Source organism: Pinus tabuliformis, chromosome 8 (assembly GCF_031772625.1).
Source record: "Pinus tabuliformis cultivar Carrire ecotype Pingquan chromosome 8, CPIR1, whole genome shotgun sequence".
NCBI lineage: Eukaryota > Viridiplantae > Streptophyta > Pinopsida > Pinales > Pinaceae > Pinus > Pinus tabuliformis.
The window spans coordinates 1,196,903,700-1,196,921,911 of record NC_142294.1 but is presented as its reverse complement, the minus strand read 5'-3'; the positions used below and the strand labels follow the sequence as shown (position 1 = coordinate 1,196,921,911).

The following is an 18,212-nucleotide window of genomic DNA, read 5'->3' as shown; positions in this document are numbered from 1 at the left end:
AACTACTCTCCCAATGTCTAACTCAAAGAAAAAGTGGTAAGTGAGGCAAGGAGGAGACATGAGTCAGAAGTTGTCCAATAATATCATAAAGGGAGGCGATACAGTAGAACATGGTCTGGGGCTTAATCTTATGTGAAATGTTATAAGATTGAGGAAAAAGGGCACAACAAAAGGTTTTTGGGGAGTGGCAAAGGGCATCACAAAGTCCTCATCACCTTCGAGAGAGAAATCCTTGTTTTTTACGACAAAGGAGATTACATCATGTTTTGCAGAGGCAAGGGGAGGGAGATGGGTCGCATGTGAGGATGATATTGGGATTTTGTGGAGAGATTTGCACTCATCATCAAACCAATAGTTCATGGAGCAAGAGCCACAGGTAGGTTTATGGGTGTGTCAACAAGTAGAGTGGGGGTAGGGAGTCAAGGGTTGCTTCCACGAGGATCGATGAAAGTATCTCATATTTGGCTATGGTTGTATCCACTAACATGAAGTGGGAGATAGGGTTGAGCAACTCCTTATCGTGGGTAGTGTAAGAGGTGATGTGATCTCTGGCAAAAAGGAAGGTAGTGCAAGGGAGTGGCAGAGTGGATGAGGGGAGAGTAGTGAGGGAGAAGGTGAGGAGGGTGTGGTCTACTAGGGGACAGCAAGATACTACGAGATGTTACCAGAAGGTCTTTGGTTGGCAAAGGCATAGTCAATCATACTAGCTCCCTCATTGTGGGGGGATGCAAGTAAAAGCTCTTGGGCCTAAAAAACAAGGGAGCCCATCTCGAATCTATAAACCATGAGATTCACCCAATTGCAAGAGGTGCCTCCCATAACCTGAGAGGTCTATTCCTATCCTTGGAACTCCTATGAAGACCCATAGGCTGTGGCTCTAGCTCCTGGACGCAAACTGTATCACCGACTCTGTCATGGACAAGTACCTGCATGTCTCTAATGCAAGCATTGAAATCACCGAGAAGAATGATCTCCCCAAGAGTGGAGTAATGGGAGATGTCTACATAGAGATCGAGGAAAGGGTCTCCCTTGAACTTGTTATGTAGTGCAAAGTGTGATGAGATTGGGGGGGAAGTTTCAGACTAGAATGCAATTGTCTCAAAGAAGGGGGTTGTTGATGAAACTAGACCCAGAAAAAAACCTAGCATGCTCACCAAATGACACCACAGTAACCTTCGTTTGGAGGGAGTCTCGTAAAAGACATGCAATTCCCCAAAGATCCTTTCACATTGTCGGCTCTAGTCCTCGCTTGACAAGACCATGTCTAGTAGTACCCATGGATTAGGGGCAGTCTCTGCATGGGGCTACACTTCATCTCTGTGAGAAAAAGGAGGTCAAATGACCCAACTGCATCATAAAGTGTACCCAATGAAGACCAAAATGCACCATTACATCTCCAGCAGCCAATGGAGACGATGGGTCAACTCCCCCTAACATACCCCTCATTAAACGAGGTTATTCCTTGGCTCAAGGGTGAGAATATCCCAAAGTGGCCAAATCACAGATGATGACCTTGAGACTCGAGAGCACAAATGACTACCCACTTCACTTCTTTTCGCATAGCTTTCACTTAGTACCTAGATAATTTGAGCTCCACAAGTTCAAATTTGGTGAGTTCAGGAACAAGAAAGATCTTCTATGTGGGCAAAGGAGAAGTCAGTCTTCTCTTAAGCCTTGAGGGCTCTAAGTTGGTCTTCAAGCGTCCAGAAACAAAGGAAAAGCATGGAGCGAGGCCCCACCCATGCATTCTCTTAGATGAGGTCCTTCTCATCTAGAGTGTCGTGAAGGAAAGAGGTTCTTATTTGTCGGGGGGCAAAGTAGCTACAGGTGGATGGACCGAACACACTCACAAATTGAGTTCTTGGGCTCGCTGGAGGCATTCCTCATTTAGCTTTTCCTAGACCACCCTTCCAACCATGGTAAGCAGCGGAGGTCACCCTTTTTTTGGACCACTCCAACCCAAGAATTAAATGTTTTCTATTGTATTTATGTTTCCTATTTAAATATAGCTTCTTGCGATCATCTTTTCCTATAAACTTTTTATGTTTAGAATTTCTTTTTGCAGTGTAGGGGGGATCCTCAATTGGTTTCTTTAAATGCAAGTTTTCTTGTCTTTTCATTTCAGAAACCACTCGACTGAGGTTTCTTCCTTCTGAATGGAGCTATTGGCTTTCAATTTCAAGAAATTCCACCCTCTGCAGCAAATTCCTAACCTGCGAAGTCTAATATGATAAGTCCCGCTCCCTGGCAATATTTTTGGCGCTATAGATTTGTCCCTAGTGATTGTTGGCATTGCTCTCTAGAAGTGATAAAAGTGGGGTTTTCTCCATTCCCTACAGGACATTTTCATAGCACTCCTAACCTTTTGTAAGATATCCCTGTTACCGCTCAAACTAGCAGGGGACCTAACGGGGATCCTTAAAGGGCAAATGTTAGGCCAAGGGCAACAAATGGAGAATTAGCCCATTGTCACCTCAGCTAAGGCTCCCTTCTATTTACGGATTTTCACCGATGGGAAGAGACTCTGTATAATATGGAGTCATCGATGAAGGATAAGTCAATTAAAGGATGTGGAGTGACCCAAATAATCCCTTTCTCGGAAGAGTTAGAAAGATAGAGCTTGTTTGCTTTCTAAGCAAGGTACAATGTCTTCTAGGGAAAGGAAGAGAGGAAGAGGGTTAGGTTATGAAGGGAATTTCCCAATCCCTAAAATCCTTATTGAAAATGGTATCCCGGCTGGTTCTCGAAGAATTGTCTTTTCAAAGGAATGGAATCACACGAGACCAAGTGGACCCAATCTAGGTCAAGAGGAAGCGATTTAGCAACCAATGATGTCCTTGGCCTAAACAAGGTAGGGGAAAGGATCAAAGAAAGAATATTCACTTAAAAGTGTTCAATTGATCTAGTAAGGTACTAGCCTTTGGGGATACTAGGGTAAAGTTTGATCTCAGAGCTAGGGCTTGGCCTTTCCCACAACCCCACCATCGGAATGACCTCAAATTTCGAGGAGGTCTTGAGGAAACACCAGTGCTAGAGGGGCTAGGAGATTGAACTTGTTGGAGGGCTAGTTCACCGGGAAAATGATGCCCTAGGTGACCCAACCTGGTTAGACCCAAGAAAAGGTGAGATAATTTGGTTTAAGATGACCGCCTTTTGGTAGATCAGTCCCTTAATCTTGGGAGAATGGAATTTATGATGAATATGAGTGAGGACCCTTTGGTTCTTAGTCAAGGAGGCCTCAAGACTACTTCACTAGCCTTCTAGGCTATGTTGCGGGGGAGCGCCCCCCCGCTCCCGCTCCCAATCCGCGCTCCGGGCAGGAGTGACTCGGGAGCAAGTCGGGAGCGCGCTCCCTAAAAAAGTTTTCGCTCCTTGTCTTTTCGGGAGCGTTTTTGGGAGCGTTTTGCCTTTTTTGCATTTTTTTTTTTTGTACTAATGTTCAAAATGCAATTTTTTTTACAGAAACAAATAGTTTTTGAGTGGGGCAGCTTAATGATCAAGTCTAGGCCCTAGTATTGATATGTTATTCATGGTACTGTTAAATTCTTAAAGTAAAAGTGACATTCTCCTTAATCTTCATTTTGATCCTTCTACTTAAATTTTTAACATTACCATGAAATGACTCAGGATGTTTGAGAGTGGTTTCGTCCTCATTGGATTTCATATGGAGAAAGTAGAATTTTAGATTTCATTCAAAATCCAGTAGACTTATCAGTTTTTCAGGATTTCAAGATTGGGGGATTGCAATGTTTCCATTGAATTGTCATGTATTAGGGTATGGAACTCGTATTTAATCAAGAGCACCAATCCTTCTATGTACCTTGATGTTAGTGACACTCGTTGTCGAACTCCTCTATCATGACCCTCCTAAAAATGTACACGACACTCAAACAAAATCTTGACTTGACATGCTATGCTTTTTCTATCTTATGTTAATGCTTAGAGGGTGATATTAATGACAAAGATCCCTATACAGATACAAAGGTAATGACAAAGATACCTCTGGATATTAATGCTTGGAGGGTGATATTAATGACAAAGATCTTGATTTTGCAACAAGACTAAAAAATTAGACATTTCTCGTGGTGGCAAGAGGCCCAAGCATAAGAAATAGATAATAGATTTACTTCTCTTTTCTAGTTTCTAGTAGCTTTTATAACTATTGACTCTTTCATCTTTATTATGATATTTATTTAAACAATATATGACAATTTAAGTTTGAAGTTGGCAATTATAACTCATTAGTAATGAATTATGAATATGATGCTTCATGAAAGTTGAAAGTTGTTTCATTTCATTTCATTTTATAACATTTCATTTCATGTTGGATATTATTTGTTGTAATGGTTACACTTAGCTTACAAGTACAACTTTGGTGATCAATGATGATAAATGTTATATATTGAATTTTGAAAGCTAGAAACTTTAAGATTTATGAATCATGAGACTCAATATGTTGTATGTTACTATGTTACTAACTTGCGGACGTGGTTGATGAAGATTATAACTTCTAGATGATTGTTGTTATATGGTTCAATCTATGTTTTTTTATGTTTTTTTATATCTAAGTCATCATTCTACATGTTTTTGTTGACATATATTTATCAAAAATTAAAAAATATAAAAAATATATATATATATATTTTTAAAAAATCGATCCAGGATTCGCTCCCAAACCGAGAGCTTTTGAAAATGGTCGCTCCCGCTCCCAAGTAACATAGCTTCTAGGTCAAAGAGAAGCAATCTTGCAGCTTTTATACTTCAATATGCAAAAGGAGTTGGCTTATCAAGGTCAATTCGTTGATAGAATTACCCCTAGGAGATTTCGTTCACATCACATGGCCCATACATTGAGAGATGCTATAATAGACACAAAATTCCACAATTTAAGCAGTAAATGCATGTAGTGATCAGCCCTAAGAATAGCGAAAATCCCAGTCCAATGCATATGGCAGTAAAACAAGAATAAAATTAAAAGCATGTACTTACATGTAACAGAATATATCCAACAATCCACAAATTTGACAAGAGAGAAGCTCCGAGATAAGATAGACCAATATCCACACATCAAAATTCATCCATAAAGCTCTAATTCATCCACTGAGAAAAAGTGTGAAATTCTCAAGAGAGAGAAAAAATCCAATCCAAAGTGATGATGAGCAAACTCATCTCACTAATGAGGAGTTCGAATTAGCCTCCTTGGCCTACGTAAGCTCCAAAATAAAATAAGGTTCTAATAATTAAACTTTTGGTCGCAAGCCCACCAAACCAGCTCATAAATGAAAGAATAAGCCTCTCAAGAGGTCAAATAATAATCTATGCATGTTGTAGGGCCCTCTAAGAGGCCTAATGAGGTCCATGGGTGCCATAATGAAGAATAGGACCCTCAAAAGCAGTGGACAAGGGGTTGGCCCCTTGTAATAACCTGTGGTGCACCAAATGACATGTGGGGGCACACAATTGTCCTCATGTGTCTCCAAACAAACCAAAGATGCTTGTAGATCACCTGCAAGCGCTAGGATGATGGTGTAGGTGGTGTCACATCATTGTGAAAGTCCTGGATCATCTGCCAAGTGTATGGTACAATTTCGGGGCCAGTTGGGCATGATGGATCAGGTGCATCTTCCTCATCCAATAACTGAACCACAAGCAATCTCTAAATGGCTGTGGGGATCCATGGAGTGTTGTCTGCTGCTGTGTGTTCACAAATCTAAGGCATCCATAGTTAGGTGATTTCTCTTTGATTAGCAACTGCTTGTGAGTGTTTTTTAGTTCTTTAGATTAGGATCTTCTTTACTTAGGCTATTAGTGTTCTTCTTCATCAAACAGCTACCAATGCATGAACATAAATAGACAAGCGACACAAAATGTAAGCTATCAGCCAGGGCCAAAACCTCTCACTCTTTGAGAAGAAAACCCGAACAAAATCTTCTTATAGAGATTTAAATTAACGAATACCAAGACCAAGACATATGACCTATTAGCCACTCCAACACCAAGACACTAGTTCTCTTGACTGTCTTCTGCTCTTTTCTTCTTCTTGACTCCATTTCCGCTTCGACCTTCTTAGCACCGAGACATAGTTACTACCAATACCTTGTCATTGAAATGACAAAGAGGTCCTATTTTTGTGATGGCATTGAGTCCTTTTCGATTCCTTCATACTATGGTGGTATCGAGCCTTTCTCATTGTGGAAGCACCGAAACAAAGTTCTAGCAATAGCATCAAAACAAACTAAGATCATCTCCAATCCAAGCACACTGAGATGGTCACCAAACTGTGATAGCAACGAACTGTGGTGGCACCAAGACTCTATTTCTAAATTGTCATGACATCGAGACAGAGAGACCTTTGTGATAATATCGAACCTTGATCACTGTAATTTCACAAAATTCCTCCTTGCTATACCGAAACAGATTTTTCCCTTGACTGTGAGATAGCACTGAACTTATCTTTGCAATCATGTACCCTTATCCGAGCTCCTTCACCGAACTTGCCTCTGCAATCCTATCTGAACTTGCCTCTACAATTGTCATCCAAATTTCAGAGAGATCCACACTTGCTTCTGTGGAATAGGCCAAGCTACCTATTTATAGTAGTTTGCCCATTAATATTAGCCGACATGAGTTTCCTACTTCATCTTGAAGCCGACTTGAAGAGAAGTAACTTGTGCTTGTCTTGGAGGGTTATTTGACAATCCTATAGACTTATATACATTTGTAACATGCCCAAGAAGGGTTCTTCATACATGACATTGACTCTTTTTGACAAATCCTAAAGGCTCACAATGGGAGCCATCTAAAAATAAAATCCCTTGCTCATGAAACCCATGAGGCAAGCATTACAATAATAATTTTATTTTTCTTCTTTACATCATTTACATAAAAATTACAATTATATGTCATTATGAAGAGCGAACCTAGTTGCACTTTTCAACACTGTGGAGGCCCGTGACTCTCAACGCACATCCTACATGTGTCAATGTAGCCCTCTGGAGGGTTAGGACCCCGTATAAGGAGACCAAACCCAATATGGAGACCATCTACAATCCTGCATAAGGTCAAATGCGTTCCCTAGCCTTCCAACACAACAAGTCATTAGTGAAATCGAGTAAATGAGCTTACCAACCATGGACCACAAGTGGGGACTTCATAATGGCCAGCCCTTCCATAATGGGCTTTGAGATGTGTCAATGTCTCCTAAACTCCATATGGGGTTAACCAAGAATCCTGTAAGGTGGTTTCTACTTTTGAAGGGGATAATATATTCAAGGTACATCCTTCAAAAGGGGGTGGCATGTGATAGATAGGTGAATGAAGTAAGGGGGGTGAGAAGGGGCAGCGCTGGGTCACATGCTGGGGTACAAGGGTAGCTAATAAGAGGGAATCCCACAGTTGGGTTTATAATGTGTAGGAGGGAACAATCGTGGTACATGAGGTGCCCCGGCCTTGATTTTTTTACCTTTTTTTATATGCCTTTTGCCTTTTTATGAATTTCTTTGATTAATTGCTCAGGGCTCAAGGGGTAAGGGCATGATGTATAAGATATAGCAGTGAATACCCCTTTTAAAGGTAGGGCAATTCATTACCCACCAGGGGTTAGGACAATCATGGGTTCCTATATGATGAAGGAGGTTCATAGAACATGTAGGAACCAGGGTGATGGCCATGATGATGGGGTAGAGCTCATGTATTGGCTTTTGCCCACATGCTAAATGTGTTTGTCCCAGCCATCTTTTGCATTTTGTGGTACATTTTCCTGTTGAATGTGGCCAAATATGCTTTTATCTTTCTTTTTAGCTACATCAACCTCCGGGCTTCATTCCAGGCCATGACCCAAGGTGTGGGCAAGGAGAAGGGGCAAACTAACCCTATGTGGACCCAATGGAGGAATGTGGACCCAGGTGGGAGAAATGATGAATGGGGTAATAATGAGTGGAAAGAGGGTAATATAAGCAGATAAGGGAGCGGGACCACGCAACCAAAATTAGGGTTTCCCATGAAATACCATCCCTAAAGCCAAATGGTCAGTAAAAGAGATCCCACGGGACTAGGATGCAAGGTTAATATCCAAAAGGGGGCTAGGGGACAAGGGCACAGACCTAACCCATTCTTTCTATCGAATCCCCCCATTAATCCATGCCCATAAGTGTCCATGATAAAAAAACTACAATACTCAATTACCGAATGACAAGGCATACCTTTAGGCTCAGGAGGCCCACCTTCAAACATACGAGGGACCACATGGTTGGCTCAGGTGAAGGAGAAACGGCATAATGAGCTAGTTGTTGGCTACAAGGGGCTGCTGGCTGTCGGATGAGGACCATCTTGGAGAAAAAAAATCCCCTAGGGATATCACCCACAAAATGGTGGGTAACAAACCCCATGGAATACCTTATAATTTCCACCCAAATTTCTGAGGTTTGTTTTGTTTGCCTTTGATGAGTTTTGTCAAACAATTTATGTAGATATGGCTGTAGGTGTGTTTTTCATCATGTATTTCAAATAAAATGACGACAACATCACAGTAACACCATGAAATCACTTCAACTCAGCAAAAGGTAGATTGTATTACACTCAGAAATAATACATACCATTAAATAAGCATGCACCAGCATTAATAGAGAAATATAATGATAAATACCAGCAGTCTGTAGATCAATACATGTGGCTGTAGATAGCTGTAATTGACCCATAAATACACCACCAATGCAATATTTACTTTACCAGGAGCAGTAACACATATTCAGCCTCAAATGTAGCTTGTAGCTCAGTCCACAAATGTGACTCAGCCTTCAAGAAATATGAGATAGCTCGAATGCTAAAATAAGAGGGTTCTGGGTCACTGATAATATATATTCCAACAATAATAAGAATAATGAGACAAGGAATACTAGTGGATAATTGAGAAATGAGTGACTGTAGATAGCTGTTACAAACTCATAATAACAACAGCAAGGCAATATGGTCTTCAACAGAGATAATAATATATAGGCTGCCCCCAAATTACACACATATAAATAGAGGAATGTCATCACAGGTACAGCAGTCCACTCGTCCTCTTGGAATGTCTGTTCGCCACCCCTTTTTATGTCCCTCTTCTGCTTGATACAAATGAGGTTCACGGCCCCTTTTCAGCAAACGAAACTCAGCCATGAACAGGTTGTAACTCATATTTATAAACAGTCCCTTATCCTTTAGAAATGCCCCTAATAAACTTGGCCCCACCACTGATATACTCAGCCTTAGAATAATGCATGTTCAGCTCCAACTCTGTTCAGCAATACAGTGAGATGACTTGGCTTCCTTTTTGGCAGTGAATTTGACCTTCAGAATTGTGCCATTGGTGAATGGTAGAAACCGGCCCTCAAATAAAGCTAGGAAACTCGGCCTGTGAAGAGAATATGGAATTCTCATGGTTAGATGACAAAATTAGTGGATAACACCATGAAAACTTACTTCCTTCTGCAACTATATTTTTCCCTTGAAAAACAATAGAGAAATCTATGTGATCCCACTCTCGAACTAGCTAGGGTGTATGGTTTCAACACCAAAACTAACAACCAGCAAACGGGTTTCCAGAAACCCTAGACTCTCTCTGAAGAGTTCTCCAAAAATTCTAATGTTCAAATGAGAAAATGCAAGAATGGGGAGAGACCCCCCCCCCACTCATTTCCCTTTCTATAACTCATTTGCAACCATTTTACCTTTAATCCCCAAATTAAATAATAAAAGCACTTTTCCCTTCTTTATTTAATTAAGTGACCTCATTTAACTAATTAGAGTCACTTTTAACCTCGGAAAATGCTTTGTTCGCCTTCACGGTCATACCGACCACCCAACACACCTTTTCATCATCCTACCCTGTAGATCTTTTTGCCCCAATTCCAACAAGCTATTACACTAACGTGTCTCTCCAAATAATCATCCGAAACAACACCTTAAGCAAAATTAATTAAAATGTGCCCGTTAAAAAACATGTTTTACAAAAATTGTCGAAATGCAGTAGAACTAAGACCGAACTGTGTGGAAATGATCTTGATAATGAAAAATGGAAAACGATCCCAGTCGGCCCCCAAAAAACTTCTCAAAACCCTTCAGACCCACTAATAGTATAATCCTTTTCCCATGACCTCACTGACATGAGCTCTGGAAATCCCTCCTAATCTCACCACAAGGCAATCCAAAAATTGGGCACATTACACCTTCATGGAATATTGCCACAAACCCCACAATTGCTCAACAACTATGAATTGTAGCTTATTAAACAAAGCCCACAAAGTTTTCCTGACTATAAAAATGGAAACAACTTTCTAGTCCACTTCTACTCTCTAAGCCTCGCGTTCAACAGTGTCCCTCAGAGACGGCTCAGTGTTCCTTGGCAGTGGGGCCTCAACATTCCTTGGCAACGGCAACTCAACAAGTTTTCCTCGACAACAACCATGTGTTCATTGGCAATGGCAACTCAACAAGTGTTCCTCAACGACATCCCAACGTTCCTCAACTATGGCAACTCTGTATTTCTGTCGTTGTAAGTAGATATTCCAAATCTTGCACGCTGCTATCATTCAATCCAAGCACAATACATTTGTTAAGAGATAGTTAATGCTTGTCAAGTGCTCATTAGTGACTACCCTCAATGACAGCTCAACACTCCTTGGTGGCGACGGCTCAGTGTTCCTCGATGACAATGGCTTTGTACCTTTGGCTCTATATTTCTCTCATGGCATGATCAAGAGTGGTTGTGAATGTAGACAAACCAACAATGTCTATAAATGATCTTTCATTCATTATGATATTAACCATTCATACAAAAACCTTAGCAACAAGGAGTTATAGAATGAGAGATAGTGTTTAGATAGTAGTTAAGTGCAACTTCCAAATAATACAACTGCGAAGAGCATAAAAAGCTTGGAATGGAGTGGAAGATGCGAGGGGTATAAGTTTTAGCAAGGAATATCAAAGTAGATCGTGTTGTGTTGCGTGATGAGAAGCCCCAAGGAAAAGAGGAAGAAGGTTACGTAGGCATGAATTATAGGAAAGGGAAGAGAAACATGAAAGACCCTAAAATGAGGAATCAGTGACCTATTAGCAAGGACATAATCAACCACATTGGCCAGAATCACTGAAGAAAGAGAAGCCACATAGAATGGAATGGCCATAGGGCTCACCTAGGTGAATCAGATGACCCCCTTAAGTTCTAACTAGATTCAAGCTATCAACAAACTACCAATCAATTTTCTATTCTCTCACATCTTTAGCCTCGGTTTCTTCATGAAATGTCAACTGTTTTGCATTACATTTGTCAAAGTGTCCAATGAGGAAAACAATTTTGAACAAATTGTATAAAAAGGATATGGTTAGTTGAATTACTAAAATAGACAGAGGCTAAAGAAAAAGACCATTGACCTTCAAAGGATTATTATAGCTACTATTTATCATTTCAAGATGAGATATAAATAAGCGTTTATTCTGAATTGCAATAACCTGTAAAACATGATGCATTTTTCTTACGTCTACATTATCTTTTTAATGACATACTTCTTACTGTTCCAAAATGCGTCCACAAAGATCTTGTTGTATTTTATTGCAATCGGACACACAATGCATCCTAGTTCAAATGCCCCCTGCAACACCAAGATCAAAAAGAAATGAGCACCTACAGAGGCATTCTTTTGGTCTAAAATCACAGCACGGGAGCTAGAATTCTACCAAACATATTATCAAGATCTGGAGAACCTGATGGCTTCTTCAAAAAATATAAATTAAGTTAATACATTCATCTGAATTTCAGCCTCTAATATACATAATTATTTTTTTATAACACAAAAGGTATTTTCAAGAGAAAAGTACTTCAGTAGAAAACAGCGTGAAATGCAGCCACATGGTTTTAATGCAGATTTAGAAGAAACGTGACAACCCAGGAATCCTACAACTTGATGAGATTGTAACACATGCTGCATTTATATCTTATCAATGCCAAGATTGCAGACATTACAGTTGTGTAAACAAACCTTCCCAAGAAATTATACCCGTGTCTGATTAATTATTGGATGCACAAAATTTTGATGACACAAGAAATAGTAATGAGTTCCATTTACCTGAAACAAATTTACTAATATAAAACATGAAATTTTCAAGACTAGCATGACTCGTCACATCGAACCATCTGATGTAAATTTCGCACAAAATCTGTTCATGTGCACATAAAGTCATTGAGAAATGTGAAACAAATTGCAAACTACTCTACTCGATCTTATGCTGTCCAAAGAATATCTGCCATGATAATAAATTTCTTCTATCCCATGTGAATTAAAGAATTTTTCGACTATAGGATCATTCTGCGAATTTTGTTTAAGTGCTAATATTGCTACTAGCTATTCTGGAAGAACAACAACATGAAAATATTTCTGTCTTAAATAGAAAGACAGAAAACATGCAACGACAACAGATGGCCAAAATAGGTCAATAAAATGTCACGACCATAAACATAGGCCAATGGGACTGTTACAAACCAAAATGGTTAACCCTATGGGAGAAAACTTCTCCTATATTGGACAGCCAGCCAACCAGCAGCCATACACATTTGCTCATTGATGATGATACTTCAATATCCTCCGCCATCTGCACCAATCATACACCTCTCACCATCCAGCATGCCTCCTGGATGAAGGTGGACTACCACTCAACAAGTACTTTGATCATAATCAAGTGCTTTTACTGAATGTTTCGGGCATTTAGTATAGATGAACGGGTGATTTAGATGATTGACCAATCTTGACTGTCAACTTGTTCTCATGCCTTACCAAAAGGGTTAATCTTTAGCCCTAATCCGGTGGGGCCTTCCCTAAGGCCTTAGGCTTATCAAAGGGGCACTACTTGGAAAACTTGGATTGAAGTAGTGTGTCCATCCTCCTTTTCCATACTTAACATTTTCCATGTCACCTTATTTCCTTTGGTATCATCTCCATTCTTCACATTAACTATCATTGGTTCATTGGGATTTGGCACTCACATACCTACATCCAATGAGTCAGACCGGAAAACATGTCTTTGGAGGTTGATGCAGGTAACATAATGAAAAAGTATAAGACAGCCACAATGAAAGAAAAACAGAAGTCAAAATGCAAAAGATGGCTGGGGCATAAGTGAGCTTGTGGGCAAAAGCATAGCATGATCTCTACCCCTCATTAGCCATTACCCAATTCCTGAACACTAGATGCTCCATCTCGTCAAAGGAACCCTTGCATGTCCCAACCCTAATGAGTGAGAAATTGTCTCATCTTAAAGGGTAAAACAAACGTTACATCATAAAGAGCAAGCTTTCATCCTTGAGCTATGCACCAATTAAAAAGCATTATCAAAAAAACGTAAAAGGTGCACCAAAGGGGTGGAAAAAGCAGGCTGAGAGGGGTAACCCATGCCTCCACCACTGCTCCCTCCATTACATCTATACTCTCAAGATGTGGCCTTTCATTAGTTGGTCCCATGAACATGGCAGTTAGCCATGAAGTCCTTCCCCTCCATTGCCACCTACTTTCACTAGCACCTATTGATTGAAGGATTGACTTTGGAAATGTCACCTACCCTTAGGGGTTGGAAGCACCTAATAGGGTTGATCACTTACCCACCCCTACAAAGGTAGGGAATACTTTTACTAGACTTGGTCTAGTTAGATATTTGAAGGTGATCCCTGTTAGATGCATCTATGGTTTAGTCACTAATGAATGGCTGCTTTCAATTGAGTTTGAGATAGGTTTTCCAAATCATTTAAGAAGTTAAGGCCTTGAGGGCACCCAATTCCACTCCTACTCCACATGATGCCCACGCCATACTACACTTCATGATGATCTTGCAGATGTAGCATTGCCCTTATTCAGCAAAGCATTGGGCACTTAGATGATCATGAAAATTCATGGACACCCTAGAGCACCGCTTAGATGCTAGAACATTGAGCTTCTCTTGCTTAGCATTGAGGATTCTTGATGATGTACCAGTGGACCCAACATGCCCCTAAGCTAGCCTTGACACTACTTGATGGGCATGCCTTGACCCAGAGCCCATATGAGGATGGTCACCCCCCATGATGATTGCGGAGAGTTTGTTACACCTAATGGAGCCCCAACGATAGAGAAATAGAGCACCAAATTGTCTACTTGACACCCATGGAGATAACACAGGGCACCCACAACTTGATTTTGCACACATGGAGATGCTTTAAGGTTTGATTTGAGGATTTTTCCTCAAACAGAGGATGATCATGATGCTTGGATACCTTGTATCCCTTCCAATGCATTGATGGAGCATTTTAATCCTTAAAAGGGCATGATGTCATCCATCTTAGAGGCTTATGGCTCACGCGTGTGGATTTCTATTGGCATATTTTGTTGTGAGCTAGTGGGTTGGCTTGTAACCCAATTTTACTTTATGTCTACTCAAAAATTGAACTTGTTTAAGGGCTTTTAGTCAATAATTAGAGGTGATAGACCTCATATAAGTAGAGGATCACCTCTCTCATTTGTTTATCATCACATTTGTGGATCGCAGCCTCTCTTGAAAAGATTCTAGCTACTTGTACTTCGCTACTTGTGTAGATGTGATCTTATGTGGATTTTGACTATTGGAGGCTAGTTTTTGTTATGGAGACGTCATTTTGGGATTGAAAGAAGGCATGTTATCAAATATATTGTGAGTACATTGTTGAACCTTTGTCATGGTTTTGCATGTAATAGAATATTGATAGGGTTTCTATTTTCCTTGTCTAAATGCATATGTTTACATCAAATTCTTGGTAATTATTGCATGCTTAATCTTTTATACTTGAACTCCCTATAAAACCTCCTATAGAGCTTTTTCCTAGTGAATTCTACCCTCATAAAATGATAGCTAAGGTTAGCAAGTGAAAAATAGGGTTTTCCCCTTACTCCCTTCAAAGATTTGATATTTTCATGGTTAAAGTCCCTAAGACTCCATTACCCAGGTAGGGAAAATGCACTGGCATCCCTCTTAATGATCAAAACTTCTAAAAATTCATGTTTTTCCTATCTCTTCCTCTTTTCGGCACTTCAAGGCAAGTCATTAGGGCTAGGGCAAAGGTTGAATTCAACTAGGGATTGCTCTAAGAAAATGTTGGAGTTAATTTCGCTGGTTTCCACCCTGTTTGACCTTGCTAACTCAAAATCTAGCCTTTTCTTGGTGGAAATTTCCTAATTAGGGCTAACATCATAAATTCTAGGCAATTTAGGTCTCTTTAAAACCCTAGTTCAGCAAAAGGCTTCAACTTGGGGCTATTTAAAGGTCGTCATTCCTTTTATTGAAAATATCTTTCAAAGCAAACCTTTTCTTTGTGCTTGCCTACCTAGATGTACCATTGTTGAATTACATCTTGAAACCCTAAACTCCAATTGCTATCCCCTAGGCTTCTTCATAGGTACATTATTCCTTTATACAAAGGACTATGCCTGGTTTGAAGTGAGAAATACCTTGATCAAGTTTGATGAGCATCACCTTGATCCTAACATAGAATAACTCTCAGTGATCTATACTGGGAAGTCTGCCATGAGGTGAAATTCCACTAAAAAGAAGGAGGTGGAGTGCTAAGCAATGTTCCCTACTAATTAATTTCCCTAGGAAAGACAAAGTAGCCTATCTAAATCCATAAGCTATAGTCATTGATAAAAGAGGGGAACCCATTATCCAATGCTTTTGGGGCAACATTGGGTAAATTGGGGTAACTGGGGCAAAACTTGTGAACAAAGCCAGAATTGGGGCTAAGTGGAGGACAACTTGTAACCCCTCCCATTAAAATAAGGAGAAGAGACCAAAAAAGAAATCTATAAATAAGAGAGAGAAGAAATCGTTTGATCATCATGGTGGATTGGATATTTTTGTTTGCTGAGATGAGGATCTGAGGGTTTTAAGATCCCTTTCTCTTTTGAATGGTTTCGACAATGATCCCACCCTAGCCAATCCTCTCTTTCTCTCAATTGTTTGAAATACTTTCCTAAAGCTTCTTACATTTGGTTTCTGTCCAAGCAAGGGAGAAATTGGTGGGATATTGGCATATTGTTTTTTTTGGTTTGGTTAGGGATACTCTATGGCATCATTGTAGAGGAATCACAAGCACAACAAGTGTCAGGTATTGCCAAACAACCCTGAACAAGGCTTGCAGCTACCCCTGACGGAGACTTCAGGTGGCAATGAAGTTATTTGAGGAACAATTCTTGGTAGCAAAACCTTCAAGGACCAACCTGAGGTTACTCCACGATAGCAAAACCCTCATCCACTCAACAGACTTCCATTATGTGGTACCGAGTCTTAATCTAAGGCAATTGGGAGCAACAAAGGTCCTTTAGCGCAGCATCTGAGGCTCACTTTCCTTCATGGAGTTATTTTAGGTAGTGGTGCAACATCAAGGATCTTCCTAAGGCAATGGACACCTCCTTAAGACTGTTTGGGTGAACGCAGGGCATTTGAAGGCCAATTTATGACATAGTTGGTATGAACTAGGGTAATGAATCATCCAAGCATCTCTCTAAGACGACGACTTTTCCCTGAGACAACAGGTTGACTAGCGCAACAAGGTGCTAAAGATACTACTCCATCAATGAGGATTATTTTAGATAGGAAAGTGTATGTCACAAACCCTCCTTAGCAGCGCATTGAGCCCTTGGAAGCAACACATTTCAAAGTAATATTAAAAAGATAATATTAAGGACCCTAGAAGACTTGCAGTTGACAAGACAGTGAGTTACTAAGTTAAAGTAGTAACAGCAGAGTTGAATTTGGTTAATTGTTGTTAGAATGTTTAGCACAACTCTATAACTAAATTATTAGGGTTGTACATCATGTTAGTTGCAACAGCCCTAGGATGAACATTGTAATTTGATATGTACTGTTGAACATTATTTACTTGCTTTCATCAATGTATTTTCACTATCATATTGTTGAATTGAAAGTTATTGTGAATTTTGGAGCAAATTTTGTCATATGTTATCAACCTTAATGGCAAAAATTCCCTAGGGACATTGTTGGAAATATTTAGGGGGGGGGGGGGGGTGGGGGAGGGGTGAATCAGTGTTTCTTAGCAATAAGCACTTTTTAATCTTTTTCAGAGCATTAGTTAAACTTTAGTTATTATTATTGTTCTTCTCCAAATAATCATAAACAATAATCCACAATAAACAACACCATACAACAATGCAGAAAGATAAAACAGTGGACACATATTTTTAGGTGGGAAACCCCCTCCAGATCGAAAACCATTGAATGCTTCTCTAGTAATTGTCTTCTCCCTTCAAAAGAAATATTAATTACATCAAGATTTCAGCTACAACTGAGGGATGCGTCAACCCCCTAATTCACAGGCCACAACCTGTATGACACTACTAAACCCTAATATCCTATTGCAACTAGAGGGATGCCCCAACGCCCTGTAGATCAGGCCACAACCCAATGAGTGCCCCAACACTTTGCTTACCAGCTGTTGTCGGAAAGGATGCTTTGTTGCCCTGTTAGTTTATCAGCCACAATTGAATGGATGCCACAATGCCATGCGCAAGCCACAACTATCCCGAGCACCACCCTGCGACCCTAAAGTGTTCTCAGGCCACAACCTGAAGGTGACTCCAATCACCCAAAAGAGTCGGTAGATCACGTTTCACAATTTTCACACTAGATCTCCTGTACTTTGAATAGTTGTAAGAAAGATGTAGAATAAATGTTGAATCCTAGTACCCACTAATCATTGTTCCCACAAACTGATCACTGCACAATGCTACACATCAAGTTGTCACTGTTCAATTGTACATCACTGTCACTACACACTTCATATCACAGTCACTACAAATCATTGCATAACAATTGGCTATCACTGCATGGCATAGCTCATGAATGAATAGTCATCAATGCACAACCACTGTCCAACTAACCATTGCACAATATTGTTCCAACTGACCACTGTCCAACTAACCATTGCACAATATTGTTCCAACTGACCACTGCACAATATTGATCACTATCCCTACTCAAACGGATCATGTCATATCATTGTCACAATGTTGCATTGCTCATGCATGAATAAGCATCAGGAGCTCATAAGCAGTCAACCACATCATTGCATTAAACCTCCTGTACCAGGCACTAAAGAGTAATGATAGCTCCAACCAAGGTGCCTCAGGTCATCCCTATGACCTTCTTCCAATGCTCTCAAA

General features: G+C 40.1%; 1 protein-coding gene across 4 annotated transcripts in view; it reads right to left on the bottom strand.

The window, feature by feature from the left end:
* Positions 1 to 18,212, bottom strand: part of LOC149239668 (glycerol-3-phosphate acyltransferase 9-like) — a 366,346-nt gene that overhangs the window by 144,779 nt on the left and 203,355 nt on the right. For all 4 annotated transcript variants that reach the window (XM_089373482.1, XM_089373481.1, XM_089373479.1 and 1 more), the window contains one exon: positions 11,542 to 11,627. In XM_089373482.1, the coding sequence (XP_089229608.1) occupies positions 11,542 to 11,627 (86 nt within the window). The remainder of the gene's footprint in view (positions 1 to 11,541; positions 11,628 to 18,212) is intronic.